This window comes from Hibiscus syriacus, unplaced genomic scaffold, assembly GCF_006381635.1.
Source record: "Hibiscus syriacus cultivar Baekdansim isolate YM2019G1 unplaced genomic scaffold, ASM638163v2 tig00110683_pilon, whole genome shotgun sequence".
Taxonomy (NCBI): Eukaryota; Viridiplantae; Streptophyta; class Magnoliopsida; order Malvales; family Malvaceae; genus Hibiscus; species Hibiscus syriacus.
The window spans coordinates 3,653,942-3,675,105 of record NW_024062823.1 but is presented as its reverse complement, the minus strand read 5'-3'; the positions used below and the strand labels follow the sequence as shown (position 1 = coordinate 3,675,105).

Genomic DNA, 21,164 nt, shown 5'->3' with positions numbered 1-21,164 from the left:
CCATTTGTAACATTTTATTTGAATTTGTTTTTAATATTTTCTCAGTTTTTTGTAAGGATATTTAAATGAATTTATTTTTCTTTAAAGATGGCGAGAAATGAGTCAAATTTGCAGACTTGAAATTCTTTGAATATCAACTAAATTAAAAAATCCGTAAATGATTCAGAGTACAGATCTTTGACAAAGTGACATGAATAAAATTTGATAAAAAGAAGACCTTGACCTTACCCTAGAAGATATGCTCGAACACCATACCCTTCTCTTGCAAGAATCGATATAGCCTTCTCCCTCATAAGTGAATGGACAAGAGGCTTGGTATTAGGTATTCATAGGAGCAGACAACATGGGGTATCCCTTGCATATGTCATTATTATACATTTTTTGAGGACGTTCAATGATGATGATGATCTTTCTAGATGGAATAGTCGAGTAGGTGAATCTAGTTTAGGTCAGTTGCTTAGAAATTGAACCCTAAAGATGAGATTTTTCTAACTTTCAACATCACCTAGACTATAACAGGTTCTTCTTGATAAACTTAAGAAATTGGATCCGTATACCCATATTATAATATTATATGTATACAATAAAGCCTGAGCTGTCTCTCTAGAGCAATTGTTTAAACGCCCTGACTTTATAGATAAGATTCAGCTAGCCTGATAAAGGTGATTATAATATCTATACAATAAAACTTGAGTTACCACTCTAGAGCAATTGGTTAAACGCTCTGGCTTTATGGATAAGATTCAGCTAGCCTGATAAAGGTGATTATAATATTTATACAATAAAGCTTGAGTTGTCCCTCTAGAGCAAGTGGTTAAATGCCCCGGCTTTATGGATAAGATTCAGCTAGCTAGACAATGAAAAATTAAATCAAATGTATTTAAATAAGGAGTTTCGGTAAAGAGGGACTAAAGGAGTTAAGGAATACATGTTATATTCGATTTCACACGAGCACTCATTAATTTTATTTTTAGACTGATATTTCTGCACTACCTTAGTTAGAGGAGTCTACGAAGCTTGAACAAATGGAAGATTTCATAAAACCAAAATAGAATTGTTCTAGAAGTGGATTATGTTAGTTGCGTCATTTTTTCCGCGTCCGATTAAAAAACCAAGCCAAGAAAGAGGGGCATGTTGCAATGTTCAACAGGACCAAGAAAAGAAATGACATTTTGGTGGCCGAAACCTTAGAGAATAAGAAGCCAACTTGAAACTAACTTATCAATTTGGATACTTGTCAAAGAGCTATAACTCTGAAAGCATTAAAGAGCTATTAATTCTTTGATATTCTGTGAACTCGTGTTTATAATTTGATTCGTTTGAAAGCCTGAATTAAGGGGAAATGTTTTACAAAATTCTTATATTCTTTTTTCCTAAAGTAAAAGAAAGGAGAAAAACATTTTCAAACAGGACAGTCTCAAATGAAAAGGTCCTTGAAGCTGTTGAGGCTCATTTTGTCTCTATTGAAGAAAGAATAAACAATGCCAGAATAATAGGGGCATTTCACATTCTTGAAAGCAAATAGTCCGAGTGATCAGATAGAACTTGTAACATTGTCAGCAACCCGAGAAGAAAATGGGGCATAATCGATTCCAAGGACAAGATCATCAGACAAAAAATGAGGCTCCATCCAGGAGACCAAACAAGAACTAATTCATGTTGCATACGTCTTAGATATATTTAAGAGCATCATATTTATCATTTTTTTGCATACATAATTTTTACAGCTTTAGAGTAAAGTTTCAACTTCAAGAAGAAATATACTCGATTCAAAAGCACCTTCAAAAAAGATTGATGGTGGTTGCTTAACTCAACAACAAGGAGCTATACCTCAACCAATTTGATCAATTGAAAGATCGACAGATCTTAGAATCAACTTCAGACGGGTTCGAGAGCCAATTCAGAATGGATTCAGTTCAGCTTAACTTAACGACGAGTGGCTAGTTTTCAGTTAACATTTTCAAGCCATATTTCAAATCCACGACAGATGATATCCGACTGATAGACTGCCTCACTTGTCTTTCTCACAAAGAGGAGTCACTCGAAGAACATCTCACATAGCTTTCCCGGGAAGATGAGTTATCCAAGTATCACCTCACCTGGTTCAGACCCACGAAGGGGAACCACCTGACAGAATATACCACTTGGATTTTTCGGGGAGGGGAGTCATTTAAAGAATTATGATTAGCTTAGACCGATGAAGGGAAGCCAATCTTCACTTAAAGAAACTGTTTGCAGCATAGCTCACGACGAGAAGGGCTATCTGTCAACAAAAACCTTCAAGTTCGATTACATTCAGCTCAAGGGCATATCAAATTTACAGCATAGCTCAAGGCGAGAAGAGCTATATGTCTACAAAAACCTTCGAGTTCGATTACATTCAATTTAAGGGTATATCAAATTTATAGCATAGCTCGGGACGAGAAGGGCTATCTGTCAACAAAAAACTTCGAGTTTGATTCTATTTAGCTCAAGGGCATATCAAATTTACAACATATCTCAAGGTGAGAAGGTTTATATGTCAACAAAAACCTTCGATTTTGATTCCATTCAGCTCAAGGGCATATCCAATTTACAACATAGCTCAAGACGAGAAGGGTTATCTGTCAACAAAAACCTTCAAGTTCGATTCCATTCAGCTCGACGATAGCGAGGAACTACTTTTCGGTTAAAGTTTAAGCCGAGGTCTTTAAGTCAAGAAAAAGATCTGGGGAAATCTCTTAGCCTAGTACAACATAGCTTAAGTCGAGAAAAAGCTATCTGTCAACGAAAACTTTTAAGTCCTTTTATCTTTTCCCTAGTATTTGTTACACGAAAAAGGACAAAGAGAGGCAGCTGTAGAGACCCATTTTCGTCCGAGACATTTTATATAGTATAATTTTTATATATAGTTTTTAGAAAATGGTTTTAAACATATAATATATACTTTTTAAAAAATCGATTTTTAAAAAATATATATAGTTTTGAAAACGATTTTTGGAAAATATATATTGTATAGTTTTGAAAACGTTTTTGAAAATATATATAATATATAATTTTGAAAACATTTTTGAAAATAATTATATAATATATAATTTTGAAAACATTTTGAAATTTTATATAGTATATAGTTTTTAAGAAATTAATATTTTTTAAAAACGTATAATATATAATTTTTTGTTCATGGTTTTGAAACATATAATATATATGTAGAGTTAACCGAATGATGGAATCGGCCAAGAGGGGGTGAATTGGCAACAAAAATTTTGGTGGAAGCTTTTGCAGAAAATTGAAAGAAATTGCACAGCGATTTAGAGTGGTTCGACTTTCTCAACCAAAGTCTACGTCCACTACCTTAGCTATCCACACTAAGGATTTTCCACAAATTCACTAATTTGTTTTTCTTTTTGAGGACAAAGAGTAACCTTACAAACCCTCAAGAATTATACCCCAAATTTTTTAGAACACTCTCTCCCAAAGAGAACAATACAAATTTACAAACTTACAAGGAAATCCTCTCAAGGTAGATTGTTTGCACAATTCCAGAACAAAGAAAAGAACACTCAAGAATGAATACAATTGAGCACAATAAGTGTTCTTGAAAGCAAAATGAATATTGAATGAAAAATAGACTTGAAATGCTCAAACTTGAGGTTTGATGCTTTCTCTTTGATTCTCTCTTGATTCTATTTGCTTGATGTTTCTTGTTATTGATCAATGGCTTCTAAGCTTGCTTAAATACACATTGAATCACTTCTGAACGTTGGGGATCATTAATGAAGATAATATAGCCATTTTAGTGTGAAATCAATTAATAAAACAGTTTGGAGCGTGGGGGAATCGATACCCCTCATAGGGAATCGGCTCCCTAAGTGTAAAATTTAAATATTTCGACCGTTGAACAATGGGGGGAATCGGTTGCCTCCGAGCATACTGGAATTCTCGGAGCAAAACCATTCAGGGGGGAATCGATACCCCCTTGGGGGGGAATCAGTTCCCTCTGAGCAATCTGGAATTTTTGGCTTTGAAACGGTTCGAAATACTTTGTAAAATTATTTTGAAATTGTTTTAAGATTAAAAACTTAATTTTACACTTGAGTAAGGATTAAAAATGACTTTTGAAAGATTTAGAGTAATGTTTTGATATTCGAATAATTATATCGAATATACTTAGAAAATCTTTTTGGAAAATCTTAAAATTCATTTAACTTAATTTGTTATATCGAAATATCAAAATGTTTTCAACAATCTCCCCCTTTTTGATATAACAAAACATTTTACTAATTTTAAGATTTTGAAATCAAGTTTTGAAATTACTTCCCCTTACTTTAACACTTCTCCCATTTCTTCCATTTAAAACATTTAACACTTCTCCCCCTTTTTGTTAAATCAAAAAGACATTTTAAAAGAATTTAAACAAGGTTTTCAAATCACTTAGCCAATTTGAATATATATAGTTTAAGCTGCTAAGATCACAATCAAGAGAAACGTTAGCCATTAGTTTCATAATCAATATTCATAATTAATGTGACATGGGAAACTTGGTCATATATCTAACATGATGTAAATGATGCAATAATGAATAAATTTAACCACACCAAATATATAAGTTCAAACATCCAAACAAATCCAAAGTCTAACAATCCACAAAATCAAAAATTCAAAAAAATTCAAAATGTTTGAAACATTAATCTTTTAGCTCAAAGTTCTAAAGCTAAACACAGAATCAAACATCCGGATCGGGAGGAGGAAAACGAGCTCGTATAGTGGCCATCTCATGTGAGAGTGCATCAATACGTTCATTCATCGAAGCGTTGTTTGTGCGCATCTCTTGGAGAATTTCTAGTTGTTGAGCTCCCATTGTGGATAAATGGGACTCTATAGAAGTAAAGCACGAATCCATGGTAGCATATCGGAAATCGAATGTCTCCATAAAAGATTGAAAATATTGAGGCATTTGATGCATTTGTTGTGCTTGCTCCTCAGACTGCTCCTCAGGCTTTTCAGGCTCATCTTCGGCTTCATTGATGTCTCGCATTAATTGTTCAAGCTCGGGATCGTCGTCAGCTTCTGGTGGAGCTCGTGAAGAACTAGCTCCTGGAGTATTTTCAGAAGATCGAACCCATTCACCTGTTTCCTTATCCTTTATCCATCCCGCTCTCGTTAAGGAAAGAAGATTAATTTTTTTCTTTAGAGGAAAGGAGGCATCTAGACCAACTCTAAGCCTGGCTTTAATAAAAAGATTACTCAAAATACAACTGTAAACTAGAGATGAACAGAGTTTCTTGTTAGGAACAAGATTTACGGTTTCAATAATTTCAGCAAAAATGATCTGAGGTAGGTTTATTTTAATACTGTTTTCGAAACAATGTAACCACCAAAGATCCAAGGCTCTAAGAGTAGAATAACGACCTCCGGATGGTCGAAACCACCAAGAAATCATTAGATGAAGAAAACGTTTATGAAGGTCTAAGACACTCGCACTATCCCTTCTTTTATAACGAGAACCTAAAATTTATTTTTCATTTGAAATACCATCGTTATCTAATCCTAATGACTTAGCTATGTAAGCGGAGTTAATATGTAAGAATTATCCTAGGAGGTAGGAACGAACTTATATGGTCTCAGTTTGAGCTCAGTTTTTGACACAAACGATATTATAATAAAGAATGCGAACAAGTTGATGGTAAACTATAGGTTCAAGGTCACAAAGTTTATCAAATTTCCACTCTTGTAAAAGAGGAAGATATTTAAAATTAATATCTAACATAGCTTGACGAGAAGGGATACGTTCTTCTCTAATTTTGTAAGAGTCGAAATATTGATAATACCAAAAACAATGATTTCTAGGACCAGGATGATTGAAGCATGAATTTTGGATAGTTATATTGGGATCAATTGGATTAGGATTAGGAATTGGAATTTCAGGAATATGAGGAGGATTTGGAGGTGGATTTGGTTGACGGTGTGAGCGACTAGATGATGACCTAGCACGTTTAGGATTGGACATGGTTTAGGAAATCGGAATAGAATGGATAACCTGCAATTTAGAAAACACATGTATGCAATTCAATCAATCCCAAAACTCAATTGAGTCCTCAATATTTCAAGGTTCTCTAAATCAATCCTAATAGGCAAAGTTTTTGAAAACTATTGAAAAATAAGATTTTGAAAAACAATATATGTATAGTTTTCATAACAACAACATAATTCAATTAAAACACAATAATTTGAAAAACATTTTTTTTTATTTTGAAAATTTCAAAATTTTTGGAAAATTCTTGTGTTTTTGATGAAATTAGTTGTAATATCTAGTTTCTAATCACTAAATAATCAATGTCCGATTACTATTTCTATCTAGAACTAATTAAAACTAGTCATATGTTCAAAATCAATGAAATATAGAGTTTAGAAAAATTTACCTTGAAAGATGAGATTGAGTGGATTTTGATGTTGTTTGCACAATTTTAATGATGCTAGCAAGTTTAGAAGATGATATTTGAAGAGAATTCCGATTAAAAACGTTGTTTTGAGGAAGGAATGTATATAGGGAGAGTAGAGAGGGGAAACAGCGAAAGAGAAGAGAAGAGAGGTTTTGAGCCAAAACCAAGGGTTCTGCCTGATAAAACCAGAACCCCAGGGGGGTATCGATTCCCCTGTGGGGGGGGATCGGTTCCCCTTCAAAGGGGGAATCGGTTCCCTCATGGGGGTATCGATTCCCTCTGCACAAAAATGCTAAAATCCGATTTTAAACACATAAAATGTTAAATTAATTTTCTCTAGTGGTATTGGCAACTCATATATTGAAAATTAATCATGTTCAAACAATCAAATTAATCTTTAAACAATATTTGAACATACAATTAATTTTTCATCAAGAATCATAAACTCCCCCTAACTAATAGCAATGAATGCAATAAAAATTAGCATTTTTTATTTAGTCTTAAAAGTGCTAAAATTATTTTAAACACTAAATGAAGATAGGTTGGTCAAACTTAATTCTCTCCTAAGTGTCCAAAATCTTTCCTTGTCTAAAGGTTTTGTAAATATATCCGCTAATTAGTGCAAAGTATCAACAAATTCTAGAACTACATCTTCCTTAGTGACATGGTCTCTAATGAAGTGATGTCTTATTTCAAAGTGCTTAGTTCTAGAGTGTTGGATGAGATTTTTGGTGAGACAAATAGAACTAGTATTGTCACACTTGATAGGAATGGTACCAACTTTAATTCCATAATCAAAAAGTTGTTGTTTCATCCATAAAACTTGTGCACAACAACTACCAGCTGAAATGTATTCGGATTCAGTGGTAGATAATGCAACACAATTTTATTTCTTTGAAAACCAAGAAATCATCATATTTCCAAGGAATTGGCAAGTACTGGAGGTGCTTTTCCTATCTAATTTGCATCCTCCATAATCCGCATCAGAAAAGGCATGTAAGCTAAAGCTAGAGTCTCTAGGATACCAAAGTCCTAAACTAGGAGTGTCCTTAAGGTATTTAAAGATTCTCTTAACAACTAGTAAATGTGATTCCTTAGGACATGATTGAAATCTAGCACATAAGCAAACACTAAACATAATGTCCGGTCTGCTTGCAGTTAGATAAAGCAAAGAGCCAATCATTTACCTATATAATTTAACATCTACACATTTACCTCATTCATCTAAGTCAAGCTTTGTTGAAGAGCACATTGGAGTGTCATGAGGTTTTCCATTTTCTAGTCCAAACTTCTTGAGCATATATTTGACGTACTTAGCTTGATTGATGAAGTTGCCATCTTTTCTTTGCTTGATTTGGAGTCCCAAGAAAAATGAGAGCTCCCCCATCATGCTCATCTCAAACTCACTTTGCATTAGCTTAGAAAATTCTTGGCAAAGAACATCATTAGTAGAACCAAATATTATATCATCAATATAAATTTGAACTACTAATAAATATTTACCTTTATGCTTTAAAAGCAATGTAGTGTCAACCTTCCCTTTTGAAAAACCTTTTTCAATTAAAAAGTTTGACAATCTTTCATACCAAGCTCTAGGAGCTTGTTTTAAACCATAAAGCGCTTTTGTCAATTTAAGAACACGATCCGGAAATTTTGAATCTTCAAAACCTGGAGGTTGTTCCACATATACTTCTTCCTTTATAAAACCATTTAAAAATGCACTTTTAACATCCATTTGATATAATTTAAATTCATGAAAACATGCAAATGCTAATAATATTCTAATTACTTCCATCCTAGCCACGGGCCACGGGAGCGTATGTTTCATCATAGTCTATGCCCTCTTCTTGAGTATACCCTTGAGCAACAGGTCTAGCCTTGTTTCTCAAGCTTATTCCTAAATACCCATCTAGTACCTACAGTAGATTTATTACTAGGCCTTTCAACTAATGTCCAAACTTTACTTCTCTCAAATTGATTTAATTCTTCTTGTATAGCCATAATCCAATGTTCATCATTTAATGCTTCTTTAATATTCTTAGGCTCTATGCATGAAATAAATGCAACATAATTACAAATATTTCTAAGAGAAGATCGAGTTGTTACCACTTTGGATGGATCACCTATAATCTCACCATCCTTGACATAGTTGTACTCTCTTGGATAAGATACTTCCCTTTCTTCAATGGTTGGATTTTCAAGAGGATCATGAGTTTCCTCATTTTTCGTTTCTTCCTTTGATGATGGTTCTCCAACGTCATTTCTAACGTCATTTGTACTTATAATACCTACATCATCATTCAAACAAGAATCCTTCCTCGGAAGGGGATTATCATCGAAAACAACATGTATAGACTCTTCTACAATTAAAGTTCTTTTATTAAATACTCGATAAGCTTTAGAATTTAAGGAATAACCCAGAAAAATTCCTTCATCACTTTTAGCATCAAATTTACCAAGGTTTTCTTTACCGTTGTTTAAAACAAAACATTTACATCCAAAAGGATGAAAATAGCTAATGTTAGGTTTTTTATTTTTGAAAATTTCATATGGAGTTTGCTTTAAAATAGGCCTAATCATTACTCGATTTATAATATAACAAGCGGTATTTGTGGCTTCCGCCCAAAAATATTTTGGCAAATTATTTTCACAAAGCATGATTCTAGTCATTTCTTCTAAAGTTCGATTTTTCCTCTCAACAACTCCTTTTTGTTGAGGGGTTCTAGGTACTGAAAAATTGTGACTAATACCATTAGAATTACAAAACTCATTAAATCCAAGATTTTCAAATTCAGTGCTATGATCACTCCTAACACTATTTATAGAGCAACCTTTTTCATTTTGGATTATTTTTGAAAACATGATGAATTTTTTTAATGCTTCATCTTTAGTACTTAAGAATATAACCCAAGTATATCTAGAATAGTCATCTACCAAGACAAATGCATATTGTTTTCCACCCAAGCTAGTAGTCCTAGTTGGCCCAAAAAGATCTATATGGATCAATTGTAATACTCTACTAGTTGATACGTCATTAATGGATTTAAAAGAAACTCGTTTTTGTTTTCCTTTAGCACAAGCATCACAGATTTTATCATTATCAAATTTAAGCTTAGGCAACCCTCGAGCTAAATCACTTTGAGTTAGCCATTGCAAAACACTCATACTAGCATGTCCTAGTCTCCTATGCCATAACCAACTATCATGTTCATCCTTAGCAACTAGGCACAAATTAGTCATATCAATAGAATCTAAATGCACCATGTATATGTTTCCTATTCTATGACCAACAAGCATAATCTGATTAGATGCAATGTCAATGACTTTACAACCATTAATATCAAACATGGCATTGAATCCTTTATCACAAAATTGACTAATACTCAATAGATTATGCTTTAATCCATTCACATATAAAACATTCTTAATTTGTATGGAAGAGGTATTACCAATAGTACCAATACCTTCACTGTGACCTTTTGAATCATCACCAAAAGTCACTTCTCCTCTATTTTTGGCGTTAAGCTCAATGAACCGGTTTTTGTCTCCGATCATGTGTCTTGAGCATCCACTATCAAGGTACCATGAATTTGGATTTTTTTCCCGTGCCTTGTAGCAATGCTCCTTTTCCTACAAACATAGATTAATTTCTAATTTTTGGTACCCAAATTCTTTTGGGTCCATATTCATTAGTTTCCAAAATCCTAGTCCCCTTAGGTATCCATTTGTGTAGGATATCCTTATCTTTAGTAGTAATGAGCTCTTTAGGAACCCATATACTTCTAAACGATTTTTCCATTAGAGGTTCTTTGGGGACCTATATGATTGTAGTTTATAAAATTTTTTCTAACAAATTTGGATTTTTAATTTTCTCCATTTTCAAAACGTTTTGTTCCAACTTTATCAAAAGAAGTTTTAAGATCATCAATTTTCTTTTGATGATCATTATTGACCTTTGAAAGTAAATTTTGCAAATCCAAAATTTTCTTTTCAAACTCTTATAGTTTGATTTGCAAATCTTTGATTTTACTTTCAAGATCGTTGTTGGTTTTGGATATGAGTTTATTTTCATTTTTCAATCTTGAAACATCATTTTTATATCTTAAAAATAATTTCTCATAATCCGAAGCCAACCCATTATATTCCTCTAATAACTCATCATAGGATAAATCAACAAAATCAGATGTGTTAGAGGTTACCTTAGAATCTTCCCCGAATGCCATCAAGCACAAGTTTGCTACTTCTTGTTCCTCTTTATCAGAACCTTCTTCATCGTTCCATGTAGCCACATGAGCCTTGTGCTTATTCTTTGATTGACCCTTTCTCTTCAATTGTAGGCAATCATATTTGACATGCCCTGGCTTTTTGCATTCATAGCAAATGATCAGGTCCTTCTCTTTTGGTTCATTTTTGAGGCCTTCATTTCGTTTGAATTTTCTTCCTCGGTAAGGTCTCATTATTTTTCTAAACCGTTTGGCAAACAATGCCATTTCCTTGTCATCGTCATCTTCATCCGAATCACTCTCATTTTTTGTGGATTTGAGAGCAACTCCAATGTTTTTTTTTCTTCTCATTCTCCTTTGGTGTCTCTTCAATCTTATCAAGGTCCACCTCATCTTCAAGCATCATTTCATGAGTGAGGAGTGAACCGATTAGCTCTTCAAGAGTTAAGGACGTTAGATCCTTAGACTCGATGATTGTCGTCTTCTTTGATTGCCACGATTTTGGGAGGGAGTAGACTAACTTCCTCACAAGCTTTTCATTTGAAATGATCTCTCCATATGATTTGAGACCATTGACAATCGTTGAGAATCTATCCGTCATAGCTTTGATATCTTCATTTGGTTTCATCCTGAAATTTTCATAGCTATGCGTTAGAATACTAATTTTAGATTTCTTTACCTCATTAGTACCTTCATGAGTGACTTGAAGTTTGTCCCATATTTCTTTGGCGGTTGTACAAGATGAAACTCTTCCGTATTCATCTGGTCCAAGAGCACAAAATATGATATGGATGGCTTTGGAGTTGAGCTGGAACATTTTTGTCTCTCATTTACTCCATAATCTTGGATGAGTGAGAGGCTTGAAGTATCCTTCTTCTACGAAATTCCATGCTCCCATGTCACTTGCTTGAATGAAGTACATCATCCTATTTTTCCAATAGGCATAATTGGACCCATTGAAGAAAAGAGGCTTGCTGACAAGCATCGAATCGAGACCGGAGTCAAAGTTTGAAGTAGAGGCCATTGATGGCTTTGATTATCGATGTAACTCTTCCCGAATCGACTCAAGAGGCGATTAAACCTTCAAATGAGTTAGGCTATGATACCAATTGTTGAGTTAACCGATTGGCAAAATCGGCCAAGAGGGGGTGAATTGGCAATAAAAATTTTGGTGGAAGCTTTTGCAGAAAATTGAAAGAAATTGCACAGCGATTTAGAGTGATTCGACTTTCTCAACAAAAGTCTACGTCCACTACCTTAGCTATCCACACTAAGGATTTTCCACAAATTCACTAATTTGTCTTTCTTTTGAGGACAAAGAGTAACCTTACAAACCCTCAAGAATTATACCCCAAATTCTTGAGAACACTCTCTCCCAAAGAGAACAATACAAATTTGCAAACTTACAAGGAAATACTTACAAGGTAGATTGTTTTCACAATTCTAGAACAAAGAAAAGAACACTCAAGAATGAATAAAATTGAGCACAACAAGTGTTCTTGAAAGCAAAATGAATATTGAATGAAAAATAGGCTTGAAATGCTCAAACTTGAGGTATGATGCTTTCTCTTTGATTCTCTCTTGATTCTAGTTGCTTGATGTTTCTTGTTATTGATCAATGACTTCTAAGCTTGCTTAAATACACCTTGAATCACTTCTGAACGTTGGGGATCATTAATGAAGATAATATAGCCGTTTTAGTGTGAAATCAATTAATAAAACAGTTTGGAGCATGGGGGGAATTGGTACCCCTCATAGGGAATCGATTCCCTAAGTGTAAAATTCAAATATTTCGACCGTTGAACAGTGGGGGGAATCGGTACCCCCTGGGGGGAATCGGTTCCCTCCGAGCATACTGGAATTCTCGGAGCCAAACCATTCAGGGGGAATCAGTACCCCCTTGGGGGGGAATCGGTTCCCTCTGAGCAATCTAGAATTTTTGGCTTTGAAACGGTTTGAAATACTTTGTAAAATTATTTTGAAATTGTTTTATGATTAAAAACTTAATTTTACACTTGAGTAAGGATTAAAAATGACTTTTGAAAGATTTAGAGTAATGTTTTGATATTCGAATAATTATATCGAATATACTTAGAAAATCTTTTTGGAAAATCTTAAAATTCATTTAACTTAATTTGTTATATCGAAATATCAAAATGTTTTCAACAATATATATATATATATATTTATGATGATTTTTTAAAGCGTTTCATTTTATTTTATTTATTATTTATTTAGTTTATTTTATTTATTATTTTATTTTAATTTTTGGTCCAGGTCCACGTCTAAGGTCCAGAAACAATGCTCAATAGGGTAGCCTGACCCAACAGACCTAGTTTAGCCCAAAGGAAATTAAGGTTTCGTAATGAGGAAGGGCGTCGCATGGTGTAGCGCGTGAAGCCACGCGCCAGCAAAATTCCAGTCACCGACCGAAACATCCAGCTGAAGAACCCGAGACTGCACCATCCTGGGTTTCGGTCAACTCACGAACAACCACAAACCCCACTTTTTTTGGGGCTCAAAACGGTCAAAACCGGGGCTATAAAAGCCCCGGTGAGGCCAACCAACGGGGACATGAACGATCTGAAAAAACAACCGGATCCAAACAACATGACAAAAACAATATCAAACACAACACAACAGAACCAAACGAAGAGAGAAACATATCTTGAGCAGGCAAATACCAGCAAAAAACATAGGAAAAACGAAAGCAAATACCAGCAGTCGAACCAACCAAAACACAATCATACAAAGAAATAAACATCGGAAAAAGTAAAGGAAATCAAAGCAAATATCGGTGTGAGATCAAAGGAGGAACGACCACTGGAACTCAAAAGATCGCCGTGAAACAAAGGTAAAGGTCGTAACTTTGGGGCTTAGATCTACTACGATTGGGGCATTATCTTGTTTTTCTAAGGGTGGATTCAGGTTCACGGGATCAAGGGGAGTATTTCAGACTAGGTTAGTCCGGTAGTCGGAGCGGCGGCGGGCGGCGAAATCGTGGCCGGGAAGGTGATCACCCTTCGGCCGGTCGGTTTTGGTTTGAGAGGTTTTCTAGAGAGAGGGAGAGTTTTTTTTTGTTTTGGGTTAACAATTATATTTTTTTCGGTTTAGGGTATTTATAATCGAGGGACCACTGTGTAATTAGCCAATAGTTAAATTTTTTCCGTAGTCCCTCATATTTTGATGTGTAATTCATTTTGGTCACCTGTTGTAATTTCGCCCTTAAATTTTGAATTTTTTCAATTTGATCCCTGTATACATTTCTTATATTTTGCAAATTGGTCCCCTAACTTTTTATTTTTCTCTTGTAGCTCATTTTTAGCATCAATTTGATCAATGAATTTCAATATATTCAAATTTATTCCTTTAAGTTTTTATTTCGTTCTTTTTCCACTTTTTTTGTTATTTAATTTAACATTTCTTTTTTTCCCATTTTAAAAATTAACATTTTTTTACTCTTCTTAGTATTTATTTGTTTGTTTATTTATTTCCTTTAAATTTGTTTTTCTAAATTATTCTTTCTGTTAATATGATTTTATTTATCTATTTATTTTTAACCCTTTTTTTAAAACCTTTTTTCCTCTTTTATTTAATATTTATTTTTTTATTTTTATTAGTAATTTAGAAACCTTTTTATTTTTCAAATTATCATTCTTTTTTGAATTGTTTAGTAGTAATTTCAATCGATCAAAGGTAAGCAATTCAAATTGAATTTTTAAAATTAAATTTTAATTTTAATTTTCACAATTAAGACACCCGACAAATTAAATAGTACCAAAAGGGCAGTTCAGGGGTGTAATCATTCTTTGACTGTAACCGACTTCCGAATCCGACATATTTCTAGTAAAACACAGATCAGGTAAGATGGTGTCCGATCAACCTAAATATTTTTTAAATGATTGGTGGCGACTGTAACATTTTATTCAAGTCGAAGCCCAATTCCAGGCCCACCCGTAAGACGGCTGCGACAATAGTATTATGTTATGATCTCATAATATTAGATGTCATTTCTTATTTGAATAAATTCATATGCGTGCATATTGTAAAAAAAATATTACTTGAATTCAAAATTACTTATAAACAAATATGATGCGTCTTTTACAAAGACAAGTAGCAGCCCCTAAGGGCTGTAAAGTGCAACCAAGTTAGACCAGTGAGAAGTTAGAGTTTGGATTTAATTTTAAATCCATAACTTAAAATTTAATTTGATCACAATCGAAAACATCAAATTCAACTCACTGCTTGAAACCCAAACTTAATGAGACGATAAATTATCATATTCAAATTTGTTGAAACAAAATATTAAAATGACTACATCACTGCCTTCCTTAGCCGCTACCTCTTGCTTAAATAATAGTCAGATAAATTAAACATGTGGCGACAGACTGAGGTAATTACTGATCAAAACTAAAAATAATATGATTAGTCAATTTTTCTTCTCATAAAACATTATCTTTACGGATTCCTGCATAACACGGCAATGAACAAGTCAATGGAGGCTCAATGCTGCTGCCACTTATTTATTCTACTCTCCCTTTATTCATCCATTAATTCATTTCAAACATCGCCGTTAAGACTTGGTAAAATCGATCCATGTTTCAGTTCAAGGGCTGCAAAATACGCCGAGCAGCTTAAAGTCTCATCTGAAGATAAAACCAAGCCAAGCCATGGTCGTAAACACCTTGATGAAATCTCAAACAGAGATGAATCCTGGAATCTGGAGCAAGTTGCCACAAGAACTCCTGGAGCACATTCTCTGTTTTTTGCCTCTTAAAACCTTGTTGAATTTGAGGTCGACATGTAAGAATTTCAATTCCCTAGTATTCACTCCTCCTTTCGTTTCCAAGCACTCTTCTGGTTCGCATTTGTCTTCGTTTCTGTTGCTTTATCATCCACAATTTTACAGTTATTTTCCCTTGTACGATATCACCATTGGGTCATGGCGTAAATTGGTAGTTCCCGACTCTTTGTTGTTCCCTTCTGAGTTCAATCTGGTTTCATCGTCCAACGGACTTTTATGCTTTTCCCTCTCCAACTCATCTTTCCTTGTATGCAACCTGTTGGGTAAGTCATCAAGGGTTATTCAGCACCCTTTCTTCCCTTTCACTTTCGAGCTGCTCACTTTGGTTTCAACTCCAAAAGGCTATAAAATCTTCATGCTCTGCTCTAAATTCCCTTCCAATTACGCTTTCCTGTATGACTCGAAGGATCATTCTTGGACGAGACACGATGGTTTTCAACAACTCTTGGTCGATAATCTCTACCAAGAAGGTGCATTCTACAAAGGGTGTTTGTGGTTCAGCACACCGGAGCCGTTCTCAATCGTGCGCTTCGATTTGGAAAGCGGAAAATGGGGGAATTTAAACACCGAAATGCCGAGGGAGCTGACGTTTGTGAGGCTGGTGAGTGATGGCGTGAAGAGGAAGCTGTATTTGGTGGGGGGGATGGGGAGGAATGGGATTTCGAGGAGCGTGAGATTGTGGGAATTGGGGAAGGGGGAGAAATGGGAGGAACTTGAAAGATTGCCTGAGCTCATGTGCAGGAAATTTCTGTCGGTTTGTTACCACAATTACGAGCAAGTTTATTGCTTTTGGCATGAGGGGATGATCTGTGTCTGCTGCCATACTTGGCCGGAGATTTTGTATTACAAGGTTTCCAGAAGGAGTTGGCATTGGTTGCCCAAGTGTCCTCTAATGCCCGACAAGTGGAGCAGTGGGTTTAAGTGGTTCTCATTTGCTCCACAGTTATATGCATTGGTCTGACTCCCTTGTTTCACTGTTACTGTTTTACCTTGTTTTCTTAGCAATAAAAAATTATTCTATGGCCTTTTGTTTGAAAAGGAATTGCACTCCTGCTGTTTAACAATTGTAGTTATCGTGATGGTTTGTGTGGGAATTATTTCACAGGATCTGTGTTTAAGCAATTAGATTTTGTTTCAGAATTATTTGCTGTTGATAAATTAAGAAAAGTTGTGTATATTTAATCAAGGCAGATCAATAAAAATTTTAATTGCGCCATGAATTTTTAAAAACATTTTGGTTTTACTTTGTCATTTTTTAGATAATAATTTCTATATCAATCTAATTACGTCTTCCGTATGTAATATATGTATTGTTAATGGATAAAGAATATATTTTAAAAATAACATTTATATTTTCGTATAAAGTGGAATTGTATTTTCTATTTTTTGGGGTACCATTAACATGGTTCCAGCACTGTATATCATACAAAGTGTTACTATGTTTATATTTGTTAATTGGTATTTTAATAATAAGGCTTATATATTTATTTATTGTAAAGTTGAAAATTCAAAAGGAATAAAGATAATGACGATATAATCTTTTAAAATGGATATATTATCTCCCTTTCAGGCTACTATTTGCCTCGGCATGCAACAATTTTCAATCAGTTTAAAGTTGAAATCCTCCTCGTGGTATTTTATTCTAGCGTTTCTGGTGAAGAAAATGAAGGCGGCTTTGAAAGTCGGTACCACTGCTTTGTTTTGTAATGATGGACAATAGGCAAATTGCTGCCCGATGTCAACTGTGATTAATGTGAAAAAAAAAGTATTGACCACCTCAGATACTCAGATTCTTAATTATCAGTTTGGAATATAATGGGAAATTTTTTTTCGTATATCATATCTAACGTCGGTCCTTATTTTTTTTTTTTTGGCTCAAGACGAAAATAAAAAAAATGAACCCTTAATTTAAAATAAATTTAAGAAATATATAATATAAAATTTATATTATTTTTTATTAAACTACACAAATAGTAATTCATTACAATATCAAAAATGTCAAAAAATATATTTAAGCATATAAATATTTATAAAAAATATTCCCTTCGAACATTTCTTGATGCAAAATCAATGATGATAATGTAAACATTAATGCATTCCAATATATTTTTCGTAATACATAACATAGCACTTGGAAATAAAAGAACGATTTTATCTAGAATTTGAATTTTAAAACATGATCTACCTAGAATTTTAAAAATAATCTTCAATATGATTCAAGTACCACAATTATTGATAAACAATTGCGACATTCTATTTTTTAGAAATATGAGAAATTAAAATGTGAGAGTAATAATTTTCAGAGGAATTGTGAAATATAGAAAAAAAAAGCATGCTAATTATTCTCATTTTTTTCTCTAATTGAATTTTGAAGAGAAAATAATAATGTTAATAAAATTTTTCATTGATATGGAATATCGGGAAAAATATTTGATAAATTGATGGTGGGAATTTAAAAATACTAAAATTAAAGAGACTTAATTGGATTTTTTTTTTCGAATTTTGAGAAACAAATATTGAATTAGAGTTTATGAGAAGTTAAATAGTTATTAACGTTAATATTAAATTTCATTTATGACAATTGACACTTTAATAAACTCATGGACTCCATTATTTTTAATTTACAATTTCTTAAATTTATTATAAAACATAAATATTATATTAAGAATTTTTTAAATTTGCGGGCCCTGGGCAAGAGCCCCTCCTACCTTGGCTTTGGGCCGACCCTAATCATATATGAATTTTTATTCATAACTAGAATTTTTTTTTTAATATTTCGAAAAAGATATCAATATTGGAGGATAACTTTAGAGAAAATGATTGGACGATACGTCATCTTTTATTGGGTAACCTCCATGCATGTAAGCCCGTAGTTGATCATATCCCTCTTGTTTAGAGCTCAAATCTATGAAGTTATTACTCCCTCTATCCCATTAAAAATATCCCTTTTGTGTTTTTAGATCGTCCCACTTAAATTGTCCCTTTGAAAAAATCAACCACTTTTACTAGGCACATTTTCCTTTCTACCCTTTTTTAGTTTCCAAATAAAGTAAAACTTAACTTTTTAATGATAAAATTGCCATTTTTATTTTTTTTACAACACATCTCTTACATAAAATTTGTCTTCCTAAAACTACGTAAAAAGTCAACAATGAACATTAAAGATAGGACGGAATGAGTATTATATTTATTTATTAATCATCTAATTGTTATTTTTTAGTATTATACTTAATGTTTCATTTTATTTCTTTTTTTGGTTACTCATCATTAAAAAAATTAACAACAATGTTGATGTGATATTTTTAGTTTTTTCACTTTTCACTTAATTATTCTTTTATATTTTTTTGACAAGATAAAAAATGTTGAAATAAAACTTGAACCCTTAAAAGAGGATCATTGTAATACCCCAAGTATCGGGTCGGTGACCATAGTGAAAGGATATAAAATTTTGGTGGTTAATTTGAATAAATTGAAAAGTACAATGATTTATTTAAGAAATTGTGTTTAAGATCTATTAGTAAGAATGAAAGAAATGGAGGGCCATTATGATCTTTTAGAAAGAAAGAAATATAATATTCATTTTATTAAGGGTTAAAAAAGGGAAAAATAGAGGATAAGTCTGAGAAACAGTCTTTACTCTCATTCTTCTTCTTCTTCTTCGTCCCGTACCCTCTATAGCTAAGGTAAGGATTCTTTAATGTTGGTTTTTCCTTTTGTTTTTGGGTTGGTTTTGAAACCTTAAGTGATGTAGAGGGGAAAGCTCAAGGAGGATTAAAACTAAGAGATGAAGGTTTTATTTGAGATTTAATAAAATGTATTTTTAATTGATTTGATGAAATATGGTCAGTTATGGAAGTTTAAAGACATTTTTGACTTGTCAAAGAAGTGAATAAGAGATTTCTAGCCTTAGAAGTGATTAAAAACCAGTTGGAAAAATTGGTGTGATTCTTAGTTTTGAGTTGTTTTGGAGATTTTAGATGTCAGGAGAAGATTTATGGATGTAAGTTAAGTGGATTAAGTAATGATGAGTTTAATGGTATGGTTGGGGATAAAAGAAAGAGATTTAGGCGAAAATATGGTAAAAATCGAAGTGAAATATGTAAAATATGGGTAAAGGTATCGTTACTGGAAGAACAATATCGATACTATAAGGTTAAATTTGAGAAAAAATGATGAACAATATCTATACTTATGCAAGTAGTATTGGTACAGAAGTGGGGTATCGATACTATTATTGAGAAATGAATTCCAGAATGTAAAAATGGTATCAGTATGAAGGGAGTATCGATACCATAGTATAGAAGTATCGATACCATACGAGGGTACCGATACTATTCAGCCTGGAATTTTAAGTTAGAATGAACTTTAATAGAATTCGAGAATAATAATACTTTTGAGTATTATTATTTTGTATAAATGTTAGAAAATATACTAACATTTGTATTGTATGTGTGATTGCGGATGCTTGTGTAGATCGTAAACAAGCTCCTGAATAAAGGAAACAGAAAGACAAGGATAAAGTCGCCGATTAGTTGGATTTACATTTTGTGCATAATAGCCAGGTAAACCAGGTGAGTGCATTTATTATGTACTTATATGTTGTGATAGTCATAGATGCATATTTCTTAATGTATGTATTGCATTTTCCATATTCGTACTATTTGTGCAACCTAAGAAATTCATAATAAGTTTATAAATTTCCGTATTAGCACTATGTGTGCAACCTAAGAAATTCATAATAAGTTTATGAATTTCCTTATTGGCACTATGTTTGCAACCTAAGAAATTCATAATAAGTTTATGAATTTCTGTATTGGCTCTACGTATGCAAAACCACATAATTTATAATGAGTTGAAATATCAAATTTATATTTTAATAGTTATGATATACTTATGTTTAAAAAGAAAATTTATCTCATTGTTATTACGCCTCACTAAGTGATTACTTAGCGTGTGTTGATTTCACGCTTAAGCATTAGTACGAGCGGAGTAAGGAGTGCATCTGACATCACCAATCAAGGGTCGCTAATAAGTGCTTTATTTAGTTATTATTTTGCTTTTAAATTACTCCGTAATCATTGGTTTTTGTGGCTTATTTGTTCGTTTTGATTCATTTTCTGTGCAGGACGCTAGATTCTGGAAATTGCACTAAAAGGACATAATTCAATAGTTTTTTTATTTTTGGAATCAAAGTTGGATTAGTGGGCATGACTTTGGGCATGAAACATTTGATGAGGTGGTGATGTCAGCACCTTCTAGAAGGTCCAGTCAGCGCTTCTAGAAGAACAAATGGATCAGCCGCACGTTTCTGCAATTCAGATTTGAATTAAACTCATGTTTTAAGATATCATTTTTAAATATTATATTATATTTTAACTTATCTTTGTTTTAGGTATTTTAGTTTAAATAGTTTTAAGTATTTTAATTCGGATTTAGGAAATTATTTTAAATATTATATTTTATCTTATCTTTGTTTTAGGTATTTTAGTTTAAATAGTTTTAAGTATTTTAATTAAAATTTATTTCTTTATTTTAGGATTATTTTTACCTTGTTTTTAGGATTTTGAAAGCTATAAATACCCTCTAAGGGTAAGCCTAGAAACATATCTCTCAACAACTGAGAATTTACTCTTCTTATTCTCTAGCTTTATAAAATTCTCTCTTTTATTTCCTTTCATGTTTTCGATTATTTATTTTATTTTAAAGTTTTGTTTT

At 32.9% G+C, this 21,164-nt stretch overlaps 1 protein-coding gene across 1 annotated transcript; it reads left to right on the top strand.

Moving 5' to 3' along the window:
* The first annotated feature begins 15,212 nt into the window (after positions 1 to 15,212).
* On the top strand, positions 15,213 to 16,504 carry LOC120138313 (F-box/kelch-repeat protein At5g43190-like). Its single transcript, XM_039153819.1, has one exon. The coding sequence runs from the start codon at positions 15,316 to 15,318 to the stop codon at positions 16,408 to 16,410; it is 1,095 nt and encodes a 364-aa protein (XP_039009750.1). The 5' UTR covers positions 15,213 to 15,315; the 3' UTR covers positions 16,411 to 16,504.
* The last annotated feature ends 4,660 nt before the right edge of the window (positions 16,505 to 21,164 follow it).

Bases quoted from the DNA above. Each gene is read 5' to 3' on its own strand.
- LOC120138313 (XM_039153819.1), top strand. From the start codon at position 15,316: ATGGTCGTAAACACCTTGATGAAATCTCAAACAGAGATGAATCCTGGA.